The sequence below is a fragment of the Coenobita brevimanus genome, chromosome 27 (genome assembly GCF_032717465.1).
Source record: "Coenobita brevimanus isolate Jiangsu-jjx chromosome 27, ASM3271746v2, whole genome shotgun sequence".
Lineage (NCBI taxonomy): Eukaryota > Metazoa > Arthropoda > Malacostraca > Decapoda > Coenobitidae > Coenobita > Coenobita brevimanus.
Window position 1 is genome coordinate 1,393,756 of NC_136980.1, and position 14,751 is coordinate 1,408,506.

The 14,751-nt window shown below is 37.6% G+C and overlaps 1 protein-coding gene across 1 annotated transcript; it reads right to left on the reverse strand.

Moving 5' to 3' along the window:
* Positions 1-1,279: 1,279 nt before the first annotated feature.
* Ostgamma (oligosaccharide transferase gamma subunit) lies at positions 1,280-14,408 on the reverse strand. Its single transcript, XM_080268256.1, has 8 exons — positions 14,296-14,408; positions 10,276-10,445; positions 9,079-9,196; positions 8,040-8,180; positions 6,679-6,819; positions 4,516-4,666; positions 3,678-3,843; positions 1,280-2,053 (listed from the first exon to the last, which is right to left on the reverse strand). The coding sequence occupies exons 1-8, from the start codon at positions 14,371-14,373 to the stop codon at positions 2,038-2,040; spliced, it is 981 nt and encodes a 326-aa protein (XP_080124382.1). The 5' UTR covers positions 14,374-14,408; the 3' UTR covers positions 1,280-2,037.
* Between the last annotated feature and the right edge of the window lie 343 nt (positions 14,409-14,751).

Genomic DNA, 14,751 nt, shown 5'->3' on the forward strand with positions numbered 1-14,751 from the left:
ATGAAAAGCAATGACAGTTTCGCTATAAATTTGTTTTGCTTTATTATACACAATCAATACTTCCAAACTTCAGAATCTTGTGACAGTATTTTCAGTGGCTTTGAAGATTTTGTAACACCAGTTCCTTAACCCGTGGATTGCGAGCCACAGCTCAGGCTGGGTAGTGTCACATTGTGAGCCACAGCTCAGGTTGTGCTGGCCGTGCATCACTGTTAACTACTCCACCCCTAAGCAATCTTATGCACGGCGCTATGCAAAGACAGAGAGAGAGATTTTTTTTTTTCTTTTCACCAGATGATGCCCTGGATGTTCATCTTCAAGTTTATAATAAACAAAGACAATTCTTTATTCATTTTTTTACTACTCCCCTACATAAACTTACGCATGACCGTACACAAAGAGAGAGAGAGATTATTATTTTTTTTTTCATCAGATGATGCCCTGGATGTTTATCTTCAAGTCTGTAATAAACAAAAACCAATTTTTGTTTTCCATTTTTTGCACACCACGGGGTGGAATAAAAATGGTAATTGCACAATCCATGGGTTAATAATATATTCTGCACACTACTCCTAAACATTTTCTTGTATGGACTTCATACAAGCTATTCTGCACATTACTTCTGAATCTTCTCTTGTATACTACTGATGCAGACTATGCTGATATAATAATAATAATACAGTAATAATAACTCCAATTGGATTGAGCTGGTGCAGGTTTATATTAAAGGGGTGGTTGGGGTTTATTGCTCACATAATGCCACTCAAGGATGAGTGAGGCTGGTCACTCTCATCTTAAGTGTCAGGACCAACTATTGCCTAGCCCCGGGCTCCTACGCTCCTCATGGGGCAACACAGGATTGGATGATGGATGGATGGGTACTACTACTACTAATAATAATAATTATACATCCATCAATCCATCATCTAATCCAGTGTTGCCCCATGAGCAGTGTAGGAGCCCAGGGATAGGCAAGATGGTCCTGACATTTTAAGATGAGAGTGACCAGCCTCACTCATCTCTGAGTGGCATTATGTGAGCAATAAACCCCAACCAACCCCTGGATACAAACCTGCACAGGTTCAAGCAGATTGGAGTGCCTTAATTGCCCACTAAACCACCTGGCACCATAAATAATAATAATATACAGGTACAGCACTTAACAAGAGAATGCTTAGATGTGATATGCAAAATGTCACAAAAGAGGAGGTGCTACCAAACCTCCAATGCCACGGAAGATGCAGCTCTTAGTGTGATTGGTGTAAGAAAAACACACAAATAACCTGATAAACTCTTATAATAGGAGGATCTGCATTTTTTAAAAAGCTGGACAAGGGCTTTACAAATCACCTTACAAAGTAAAGGACACGGCTTTGGTCTCCAGTGCCACGAGTTTGAGCTAAAGCCTAAGATACACACTGATATCACATGCAACACTCGTCAACTCAAAAAAGATCCATCGGAATGAAAACTGCTGCAAAAATATATATATATACAGGCTGTCCTCATCATAAGCCAGGGATGTGTTTATATCACAACTTCTTCCATACAGTACTTCCAAAATATAATTTTTTTCCACAATGCTTCAAAAATACTACTTTGCACACAGCTTCCAAAATATCACAACTATTTCCACACAACTGGTACTGTATATTAAGGAAAATTGGCATATCAACTTTACACATAGCAATGGAACTTTTGTAGGCATATTTTCTGTAGTGAGATGACTTAGTAAGGGGGGGAGTAGGTAAACCTGGCTTGTAGTGGGAGGGGGGCAGGGGGTGTGGGAAAACATGGCTTGTAATGAGGACTCCTGCATCCACGGCCTCAAGTTATCTCTGACCAAAACACTGACAATTTTCAAAGATAAACCATAAGTTGCAATACTTCCAAGATAAAGAAAACAAAATTTCATACTAAACTTTCAGAAATGTGTTGCCCAAGATAAGCCACAAACTACTGTACCGGACATTAAAAAAAAACCCATTCCAGTGTGAAGGAAGAAGTAAAGTTAAGCTCTCCCCTCCTTTGGTCTGTTTATTTCAAGAGGAAGCTGAAAGGAGAGAATGAATTAGTAGGTGATATATTGATGGCACTACATTTATTCTGAGCTGTAATGAAAAGTCTTATAATGATAACATCAAAATATATAAACTCACTACATTAGATACAGTTAGTAATCTATGACTTACAAAAATGATGGAACACTAAAATATATCGTACAAAGAGATAATGAACTTCAAGTCTACAGAAATGTTAACCTTTTCAATCTGATGTACTTTATATTGTACTTTTGCTATCTCCACACAATTTCAGTCAACTCAGGTGCCCATTCACTACTAGGGTGCTCTCCCAAGTTGAATAAAATTGACTGGCAGCAGCAAGAGTGAAATAAAAATGACATCATCTGGTAGAAATTATATCTAAACTCATTTTTATATTTCTATACATAAATTAGTTTTAACTAAAAAAACTTAACACATTTAAATGAATAACTCGACTAATTAATTAATGACATCTACTGTTGTGACTACACAAGGCTACATAAGGATGTGTGCTATCCCAACCAAACTATTTTGTCTCATTTTAGTGGAAGACTGAGACTGAGGGTACAGTTGGAAGAGTCATGCTGTATGTGGTGTGGAAGAAATGAGTGGTACATTACATTTGTGACTGGTGATGCCATATTTCACAAAGGCAAACTATTTTAATTTTATTCATGGTTTCTTATTAATGGTGTTTTTTTTTCTTACCTATGCCCACTGCCAAGCCTTCACGGATTTATTTCTGGGCTAACTGGCCTGAAACTGAATGGTCAAGTATCTCGGCCTTGTATCTTGAGGTAACTTCCACAATTTTTTAAATTTAGAACTCTAGAAAAATTTTACAGCCTTCACAGTGTAAAAAAGACAGACACTGAATCACCATACACCAACCCAACCAATCTAATAAAGGCATGTTTTCTACTGAGCTTCATATACAGTATGGTTATGGACAAATTTTATATGAATGTGCCCATGAGGGTATGACAGAAAATCAATCTTGTGTTTAGCATATACAGGGACTCTATACCAGATGCAAACTTTAGGAAACGTCAATCATATGTTAACAAATGCTGCCTATCTACTGTAGTTGAATGTTGTTGTGGCCTCAGGTATATATGGATGTGAACCTGGTGGATTACAGGAAACTAACCACTTCAGCTGCATGCTCTCTACAATTTCTTTACTGAGAATATGTTGATGCATTTGTTTTGAGAGTGAGATCCATGAAGTGAGTAAATGTGTTGTATGTGAGAGTCTCCATTACGGTGAAGGCAAAGCAGAGAGAGTGATATGGATGGGTGCATGACTAAGAGTGAGGGTGGTATGTTATGACAATGCAGCCAGGAGGTGGCTGTCTGACTTATTCCCTGTCAGGGGGTTGCCAGGAGGGACCAAGGCATTAGAGATGATGACAATGATAAGACAGGAATTGAAGAACCATGCTTCTAAAGTTTAAAAAGCATCAATAAAATCTATGAACACCCAAAATAATTAAAAACATCACAACCAAAATATTAACTCACTAAAAGTGCAGTTTGGGGAGCATAAATAAATGGCAAAGACACATAAAAAGGTATCAGTATAATACCACCCTTCCCAGATAAAAAAAAAAAAAAACTTTCCCTCACTCACCTGTAAGGATAGCCATGTGCCTTGGAACGGAAGATGGAGAGTGAGAGAGAAAAGAAGAAGGCTACAAGGCCAAGGCCGATGATGGCGTAGATGCGTCGTTTGCGAACATCATCACGTTTACTAGCTGCTTCCGTCATTAGGATCATACCCAGCACCACTGCAGCATCTGAAGAAGAGTTGAAAGATCATATTCATAGGAAACAATATTAACATTTATCTGAATACAATTTTCTGTTTTATTCTTGGTATTTAGGAATAATTTCATTCACCTTACCAAACACTTGTTTTAATGTTGTAGGTCAGATATTGCCTTCAATCCTCTAACTAACAGAGGTTCTCCTGAGGCAAATAAAATCATCCAGGGAAAAAAAGAAAGTGAGAAAAAAAAAATACTGTCTGGTGATAACTGGAACAGAACAGAGTTAATGGTGGTACATTAACATCCCCGGCGTCCTACATTCACTCTCAACTAAGGAAAATCTTCTGGTATTAACTAGTACAGAATACCTGAGTTGTCACTATCATAAATGGGTTAATGGTACCAGACATACTCAGGCTGTTATGACTTACTCTCAACTCAATAAAATCTTTTGGTTTTAGCTGGAATAAAATACAAAAAGAATAAAGAGTTAATTGCTTGACTGCAACTATGTATTATTTTAGCGTATTCTTGCTGCCTACAACAGGAATATCACAAGGAAAGGAGACAGAAATTTTAACCTTGTCACTCTGAAAATAATCTTATTCTGTAATACTCCTGCCAACAATACACCTCACATCCAACACAGTAAATGGTTTACAAAAAAAATAACATAGACAACACAAAATGTCAACTTACTAAGGAGTGCAACAATGTATGTCTCCACTATGAACTGCCCTTGTGAGGAACCATGGATGTACGCAATGTTGCCCTGTTGTGTCTTCTGCAGGAAGGGTGGACCACGGATATGGTTCCACATCTGACCGGACGTCATTGCGAAAGTAAATGACTGTGGAGAAGAGGCAGGCTTATTACTTGGGAATAATGATGAACTACTGTAGCTAGTCTTTTCACTTTATCATGATTTAAAACTGACATCTCTCCATCATGAATGCTGAGCTGTAGCAATGGATTAACACTAGAATATGATGGTAGTCATGAAAAAGTGCCATGTGAAGTAAGCTACAAATGAAATGGACAAAACTCTGGGCAAAGTTAGGGTAAAGAATTAAACTATGGCACTTTCAAAGGAAAATTCATTTCGTCACTTATCATCAGTCTAAATTTCCCACTACTTTAAAGGATAAGATCCAGAAAAATGACAACTGAAGGGAAAATACAAAAAGCTGTAGAAGTGATCAATTGAATGGTCAGTAAAATGAGACATACCCTTAACAGACCTTTCAAAATTATTACAGTTTTAAAACCTTAATCTGGCTACTGGCAAATTATTATAATGAATGATGCTATTATTTGTTTTATTCTTGCTACTGCTTAACAAATTCATTTACCTTCAACAAAACTTTTAATCTGGCGAGGTTAGACATGTGTGCTTGCCTTCATTAAATCCTTCATTACTAGGGCATTCTCCATGAGCCGAATCTAATAATTTAACAATAGCAAACAAATTTTAAAAATACATCACTAGGCTGAAGGAGTTAATCAGGTTAGAAAAGAGTCCATGGACTGATGGGAAGGAAACTATCTGCAGTAAATTATGATACTGGTAATTTCTTTGGTTCAGGGGATCTCTCCACTGATGGATTAACTTGTCTGACGATTGGACCAATAAAATAAAATAGCAGTCACTGCACTGATGGGGATAGATCATATTATAAAGCCAAAGCTAGAACTATTATTGAACTTTGACATTTCAATCCTAATTTCTACTCAGAAATGGGGTGGGTAATATGCATAACAATTCATGTTACTCAGTTCTTTATTAACCCATCACAACTAGGGTGCTGGCACAAGTAGGCTACTGCCCCGTGGCTAGGATGCTTGGAGCTGTATTCTCACGAGCTATGGATGCTTTCTACTATTTCTCCTTATTGATCTATCTTGAATATTCCAGCTCAGTATTCTCTTTCATGCTGTTTTATACCTTACCAATGCTGATATGGGCCTGTATTTCTGCTGGTTATGGTGGCTCTCTAGCACTCCTTCCTTAGCAATTTAATTTTTGGATATGGGTGGTTAATATCCTTTTGTGTGTTACTTATGCAGAGAAGGGCAATACTGGAAGGATTTATATTACACAGAATGGGTAAAGGTGTTAGGGAGCTTCCTTTGCTGATGAGAATATGGGTCACTGATTCCATATAATAACATACAAAAGCAGTGATTAATTTGAATATTATATCACAAAATTCCCTTTCATGTTATTTATACCTCTTTAATATCAACACACACACACACACACACACAAAGGATATGTATGAGTTACATGTAGACACAATCTGATCTGGAAGGAAGTATTAGAGAATTTCCTTAAACATTTAGAAAAAAATGCAAGGGATTTACTTAAACATCAAGAATACCACTACTACTCTTAGTCCAACATTTATGATGAGAGTGATGACATTTAAGAAACACAATATACACTAACTTTTTCTTTTTCAAATGCAAGGAAGAAGGATCTAAAGGCCAGAAGCCCACAAGATTGTTCCCTTCAAGAAAAAATAACAACAAAATAACAGAAAGCCAAATTCATAAGCCATTCATTTTGAGATGCCTGGACACACTGTGTTTTAGATCATTGGCAGCAGAAAACAGACTGAGGAGGACAGTTCCAGAGTTGACCTGTTGCATACATGAAGTACTTGGAGTAACAGTTAACTCTTGCACTCTCTTAGAGAGCTGGACAGAAAAGGGATGAGAGTTTGCTGCTAGATGGGTGCTATGTGCCTGCCATAGTGGAGGAGGGATGCAAGCAGACAGTTCAAAGGAGCAGTGATCATTGAAGTAGCAACAGAAGAGTGCAGTGAAGAGACAGAGGGAGCCAGTAACTGAATATCTTACCAGAGCTCCGAGTGCCCAGATGGTTTTACTGTAGAGGAAATCAAGGTTGTTCTTGCGTAGGTAGAGAAGACCAACCACCAGAGCCAAGAGGACCACCAACGCCACCAGACCTGAGTAGTTGGGGGGTCGGAACACACGGATCTGAGGAAGAAAGTAAATGTTAGGAGTACATCATCATCATCGTCATCACCCTATACATGGATCTGAGGAAGATAATACAAATAATGGGTTCATCATCAGCATAACCTTCCACAGAGATATGAGCAAAATACAAATAATATCACAGTCCTAACCCTTATTCCTCCTAATAAATGAAATAAGTATAAGAAGGCCTAAGGTAAGAATGCAGCGACATACTGTACATACTGATGTGACTAATTATAGAAAAGGACAAAACTGCGCGGATCAATGATGGAGTGACGACAAGCAAGCAGGATGTTTTTCATTAAAATACACAAAGGTGAAAAAAATGTACAAAATAATCCACGAAACTAGTGCTGTAAATCAGGGGGGGGGGATTACAGGGAGTAATGGAAGCGTAACTGATAATGCACCTTGGACTTGAAAGCAAAACCTAAACTTTTGAAAAGGTCAGAATTAGTGTATAAGGTTTACTGGAAAAAAAATAATTAAAAAAAAATAAAATAAAATAAAACTTTCTACCTATTTTTCAAGACATCTTTAACAAACCAACAAAAGAAAATCAACTCATATAAAGAATATCTTGCCTATCTACACCCTATCTATCTGCCTACATATTAAACTTCACTTGTACCACAAAAAATAAATAAATATCATAAATACTTAAAACTTTCAGATGAAGGCAACACAAACTTTCAAATATCTACTGAATAATCAGCATAACATTTCAGAACTGACAAGAGCTCTTTATGCTGTTTTCCTCCACTACACATACTGTACAGGCACCGTAAATCAAGCTTATCATCGTTCTAAAATACTTTGAACCCCGTAATCTATTTAATGTGCACACACACCACTTGCTAACCCTGCCCTCACGAGTAATGCCACTGCCAACACAAAACATTCATCTTACTCTCACAACACACAAGTCTTCAATATAACCTCAACCAAAGATGTCTGGGAGTGCCTACACTCATGTGACAGAATATTTAGTCCTTTTGGTTCACATATAGATGATATTAGCTGGAGGTGTTTTATGATGCACTGGTGGGCACTGTGGAAGATCCATAAGATTGTATAGATAACAATGAAATCCCCAACCTGGGACAGATCTTCAGTCTTTTCAAACAACAGTTAGATTCTCCACCATTTGTGCACTGCATCTCCAGTTATTCATGCTCTCCTCAGCTACTCACTGTTTATCCAGCTTCACATCATACCTGAATGTCTGTGCGTTCAGCCACCCAACGAGCGATGTTCTCTGCAGCAAATCCAACACGCTGGATGTCAAGGGTGTCTACCTTCTTGGGTTTTCCCTTGGCTGGGAAATGCATGAACACCGGGGCTGAGTTGAGGCGCAGCTGCAATACAAACACAGCGTAATTTAACTTGAATTTAATTGTTAAAATTGTCTGAAATGCAGTAAGATATCCTTCTAAGACTTGTCTACTAAAGCCACATAAAGCTCTTTATTAAAACGAAGTCATGTAATTTTATTCCTCCTTCTCAGAGATGTCATCACCCCGCCAGGCTCTCTTGTACAGTAGGCAGTGAGGGAGCATAATTCTAACCCCCGCATTGTGGAAAATCACTGCAGTTCACCAAGAGAAAGAATAAAAGAGCAGAGAGTGTGGGTGCAGTCAAGTGCATAGGGGGTAATCTGTTAAAGAGGGACTCATGCAATGCTCTGGTCAACATATGAACAGTCGTTAATAATAAGGTTCTAGGGAAAGAAGATAAATAAAGTTCAGCTCTTATATTAACCCACTCAATATGAAGACATTTACTTCTACCTACCACTACATAATCTGCAGCTTTTGGCAGACTCCTGACAGTGAAAGGATAACAAACTAAGTCCATTAATCTCTTTAAAATGATTCTCTCTCTCTCCTACACCTAAGATGAATAAATATTATCAACAGGTAGAAAGGATCAACTAAAAGATGTCATCATTCTAACCATGTTAATGAGTTTTAATTACTTCACCACTACAATATTTGTCCCCCCTAGGTGAAATTAAATCGTTTGCTGGTAGCAACAAAACAGATATCATAGTACTAAGAGTTAAAATGAAAGGGATAAGACTTATATGAACAACAATTTAAGTAACAAATACAATAAAATACAATACTGTATAAGTTTCACATCATCATCATCATCCTAATTCTATTTCTCACTATGAAAATGGATTAGGTACAAGCTTTGTCATCAGTGAATAACCCAAGAGATTGAACATGGAGGTCTGATAATATGACTCACAGCCTGGAATACGTCTGGTCCCTCATCAAAGTCAACCAGTGCAAAGAAGAGTTTGTTTGAGTACCCCTGTGAATACCGCCAGGAGTTACCCACCAGCTGGAACTCATCATGTGCGTGTCTGAAATATAAGACAAGGGGCAGTGATGACAGCTCAAAGACAAAGAGCACATTTACTTTATAATGAAATGGGTAATAACTACCAGTCCCATATTGACCTCTTAGGTGTACGGGTCTGAGGCTATACCAACTGGACGTATCTGGCACCTTCATCTGCATCAGTCTCAATCAGGTCCACTGAACGAGACCTTCTGGATCTCAAGGTATGGCCAGGTATGAGAAAGATGAAGCAAATGAACAAAACAGCCACTATGCTGAAGTAGAATGAACCAAGAGAGATTTTTAAAGTAAAACTACATTAATGGATGTCTTAGATAATATGAAACTAAACACAAGGCTCTTTACTGCATATAGGTGCTTGCTTACATATTGTGCATGTCTTTGCAAATGCACAAGACATATTATTATCATCCTAATCATAGGCCCCTACAACATAAGGGAAAAAAAGGAGTCAGGGAAAAAAAGGAGTCAAGAACACAAAAACAGATGAAATAATTATGGTAATCCCCTGTTTATCTGACACTGCATTACCTGACAAACATCATTAATGATGTAGCAAAAAGTCTGACTGAATTAAAGCAACATCTGATTTTTACAGCATTAAGGGGAATGGACAGTTGTTACTTGGGAAAGTACATTTATTTTTCTAATATTTGTCTGATTTTTTTATAAGCTTTGTTACTTTAAAATGTTAAATTAAAATGACTGATACAAACAAAATGCTTATATATAAATTTCAGCCTCCTTGGTGACTGGAATATCTAATTATAGAAACAACCTTTACTGGCTTAGATACAAAATATGCATAAGACACGGAATTCATATCACTGCTATATATTCATTAAAACAATCTGGTCTACAGTACAGTGATGAACATCTGCCTAATATTTTACCACTGCTATTTCCAAGTTTTCTTTGGTGGCTAATATTCCTAAGTTGAGAGAGATATAATGCATCAGGGAGGAAAGTGGCAGACATGTTCCTATGGGGAAGGAGATGCAATGAAATACCATAGTGAGCAATGTTTTGTTCTAGACTGTACATAAACATTTATACAATAGCATTTATAGTGATCTGTACCTGCAGATGCCACATTGCCTTGATGGTGCAAGAGCCGTGAACATGACAATGGTGGAGTAGTTGCGAGGTGTGCCTTTTACATACTGTCGGAACTTGTCACCATTAAAGCGCAGCACTGGCTTCTTCAGCGCTGCATCGGACAGCTGTTGTACACGCTCTGATAAACTTAGCTGTGGGGAGAGCAAAAGGTTATAGTTCATCCACTTTCACCTATGCAATATGTTGACATACATTCTCACTACCAACAAACAACTTTATTCAACAATTTTCATTCAAATAGAGCAGTATTTCTTCTACAAAGGAACACTGTCTTGCTGAAGTGATGAAGCTTGTGCATTCCACTCATCAGTGAAGTTACACTATTAAGATGCAACCATACTAGTCAGGCTCCCTGCTAAAGATCATTTGTTTCTCTTGCTGCAATTATCTAAGCCACTTCTGTTAGGTTGCAGCTTAAGCCTCCTAAACCACTGTGACATGTTCTTTCAAACCAACCAGCAGCAACAGACCAAGTAACCAAGGTGGAGATCAGACCATCTACACAGGAAGGACTGCTATAAATTTATGGGGAAGGAACCACTGTTGGAAATTAATTCTTGAGATGTAGAGTCCAAACTCTTGCTCTTGGCCATTTTTCTTTTTGAACTGAGGGATGACAATCAAGACAGCATAGGTCTTACTGAGGTCAAACGACCAGGGAACTTAAGACATCCCAAAACTGTCTGATCACAAACTGTACTGTGCTTCTGAGGCAAACACCAAAAGAAGGAACATGGTACAGAGTTTCTGGTGAGCAAACATTTAAGTACCAGTAGCAATATAATCTGAAAAATTAAAGTGGCAATACTGAAGAAAACATCTGTATAAATGAAAAAAAGGCAGATGTCTTTATTAAACAAAGACAGCCTAACGGGGTTAATAAGTTACATTATTCACATTTATAACTGCAATTATGATAATCAGGTTACAATCTGTAGAGAAGTAAATAGGCAATACATGTGTCGTATTCTTGGAGAGACGGTTTTCTTATGATTTCCATCAATATTTAATCCTCCCCCACCCCCCATAACATACAGTCAGTTTGTGCTTTCAGTCAGCCACCAAAGTTGGGGATTTCCTTTTGCCAAACAATATACCTCACACCGTACTAATCTTATATTTTTTTGGGGGGGGAACTTATAAATTTTAAACAAAAATAGTGAATTTCTGTTTACTAAAATGATTTTGAAATGCCATTATCGTACTTTGTTCTGCTCGGTTGGGTATCATAACACAATCTGCATTAGCCAATCAAGTTCTGATGGTCAGGTTAGGCTATGCTATGCTCAGATGGGGGTTAGGATAGCTTTATTTAATACCAAGCTAACCTACACAGATCAAAACTCAATCACCTATAACACATTACACTAATGTACGAACAGCAGGTGGGTAATCCTTAAGGAGACATGGAACCACTTTATTTTGCAAATTTCTTCTGGCTTTTTCTCTGCCCTAGCTCTTCATAGGATTTTTTAGTATTTTCTGATTACATTTTCAAGTTTTGATGTTTTTTATTTCTTTTGAAAGTGATGCAATGTTTTTATAAAGTGCTGCTTGCTTACAGTCCCCAAGGGTGCCAATGAAAGATGGATGCTACTTTGTGGTGCATGAAGACAGATACACACCATCTTGTGGTGCACAAAGACAGACAGACGTTACTTTGTGCTGAACGAAAACCGATGGAGGCTACCTTATGGTGCACGAAGATTGATGGACACCGCCTTGTGGTGCATGAAGATAGACAGACACAACTCTGAATGCCATCTTTTAATGAAATTACCCTTACCAGTGCTTACTTATCCAAACAATGTAAATTTTCAATATCCAACCTTAATTATCGTAAACCTAATCTATTTTATGCTAGCATAACCAAACGTATCCTAACCTAATCTATCCCTTATGTAACCATATTATTCTTCTTTATTGATGGATCTTCTTCATATCTGAAAAAATGCTTCTGTACACCCTGAATCAGTTCTTTTTTTTTTTTGAGTGGTGGTCCTATGTCTCCTTAGGGATTACCACCAAGTGGAAAAACATGGCATCTTCACTCAAATAAAAAATCTCTCTATCACCTCAGGTAATATTTCACTGGAATTTAATTTCATTCACAAACATACTTCATACAAAGTAAGTTAATAAAGTGTTAGATGAATAAACCGGCTGAGAGAAATTCCTCAGTTTGATCTATCCACCTATAACCAGACGCATTAATCCCGTAAGGGGTGATCACAAATAAACTGCCTCCATGTTGCCCTGCCCCCTGCCATTTTGCTACCCTTCTCTCATCTTAGACCTCTCTACTCCACCCCTCCATCTCATCCTTGGTCTCCCCCTCCTTCTCCTCCTCCCACTACCTCACTTACATACACTCTCCTAGTTAGTCTCTAACTCTTTAATCTCTTCACATGGCCAAACCACCTCGGTCTATTTCTCCAAATGCTTTCTATCACATTCACATCAAAATACAGTACTCCTTCACTTCCTAATTTGATGACTGTTAATACTTAAGGAGACATAGGACCATTTTGAAGTTTTATTCTGTTTTTTCCTTATATTGGCTCTTCATAGGATTGTTCAAGTACTGTACTTCCTGAGTAAGTTCTCAGTTTCAATGTTATTTCTTTTAAAAGTCATGAAAAGCATTTAAAAAAAGCAGTGTTTGTTTACCAACAGATGCCATCTTATGGTATGCGAAGACATACGGATGCCATCTTAGAACACTATTTTTTTAACAAACTTACTCTTTTCAGTGCCTATTTATCCAAACGTAACCTAAATTTTCCTAACAACTCAACCTTATTTATCCTAACCAAACCAATTTGATACTAACCCAATCAAACTTAACCTAACCTAACCTACCTGTTATGTAGCCCAACCATAATTTCCTTGTTTATTGATGGATCCCCTTCATTCTTAAAAATGAACTTTTGTACACCTTTACAAAGTCACTGAATGAGTTCAAAAGTAGGTAAAAGTTTTCACTAATTTTCAAGAGGAGGTCCTAAGTCTCTTTAACGATTACTGATGATGATCTGCTTGTAGTAATGCCTGCAAACTACAGCCTGACCTCAATTCCACTTAACTATATCCTTCAACCACATCATGTCCACTAGTACTGTACAGTATAGCTGACAGGCATCAAATATGGTTTAATCTTCCTTCATTGCACCCACGTCCATTGGATTATCGTCTTGCAAGTAATTTCTCCAAATGTGATGTGCGACCTTCACCCTGCAATAGCTCCCACCCCAAGTGGTCTCGAGGCGGCTCAAGAGGCCTAAACTACACCTCCTACGGTAAGCTGCTGTTCAGGGTTTGGGTGCTTTTCAAGGCTGGGTTAAGTTTGGGCTGTTTATTGATACTGGAGGGAGTCTAAGGTTAGGTTTAGCCTAGTTATGATTCGGGAAAGTTTTTAACACATTTTGATCGATTTGGATTTTAATCCGTATCAGACTATAAGCAATGTATTTCAATCAATTTTGTTGATTTTACTCTGTATATGACTTCACACCCCTATAAGGGTAGGGGTCATCTGCAACAAAATTAAGTTGCAAAATCAAAGTACCGGTATATAAAAAATTGTTAACTGAAAAGGTACAAAATATGGGTTAAGCAAAGAAAAAAAAATTCCCTTAATATTCAAAAAGTTACAGTAATAATCCACTAGAGTTACTTTTTAAATATTCAATACCTGTTAGCTATATGGGAATTCATCAAGCATGTGTACCAGATCTAAAGTTACCATATTCATCAGTATAAGCCTGGCTGGAACCTTTTAACTCTCTATACCCTCACAAATCTACAACTGACCCATAAAAAAATATATATCATCACTCTTAATATGGAGAGTTACAATTCCAATTTTAATCCGATATATCGAAACTCCAAAAATGATTCCAAAATAATCTGCCACTACACACAGTATACACATTTCTCAAGTATCAGCAACTACTGTCACCGCCAAATATTTACGCTTACCTCCTTTTTACACTGTACTGCATCAAAAATGGCAGAAAGAGCGAATAATAACAGAATTATCTCCCTAATAACAATCATGATGATCTTGTTTACATGGGCAACATACGGGCAGGTATATCTCGTCTCACACATTGGAACGTTAAACAAAAACACCTTCCGATATCTTTAAAGGGAATGCTCTATGCTCTTTTGTTTATGAGGATTTTCCATTTTATTATTATTTTCTGTGACAATATATCTGTGATTGGCACTACCTGCCAGAAATATGCCAATGAAACTACAAAGTAACTATTAGCGGCATATATCTCAACTCTTATTTACAATGTATCGGAACTATTTTGACGTTCTATTTGTTCTATCGCCTATAAGCCCCGGTATAGCAGGCTGTCGAGCGCCTATTGGTCGGCTAAAGAGATACACCACCTGTAGTTCAATGGCGACGCGAAGCTAAACAGA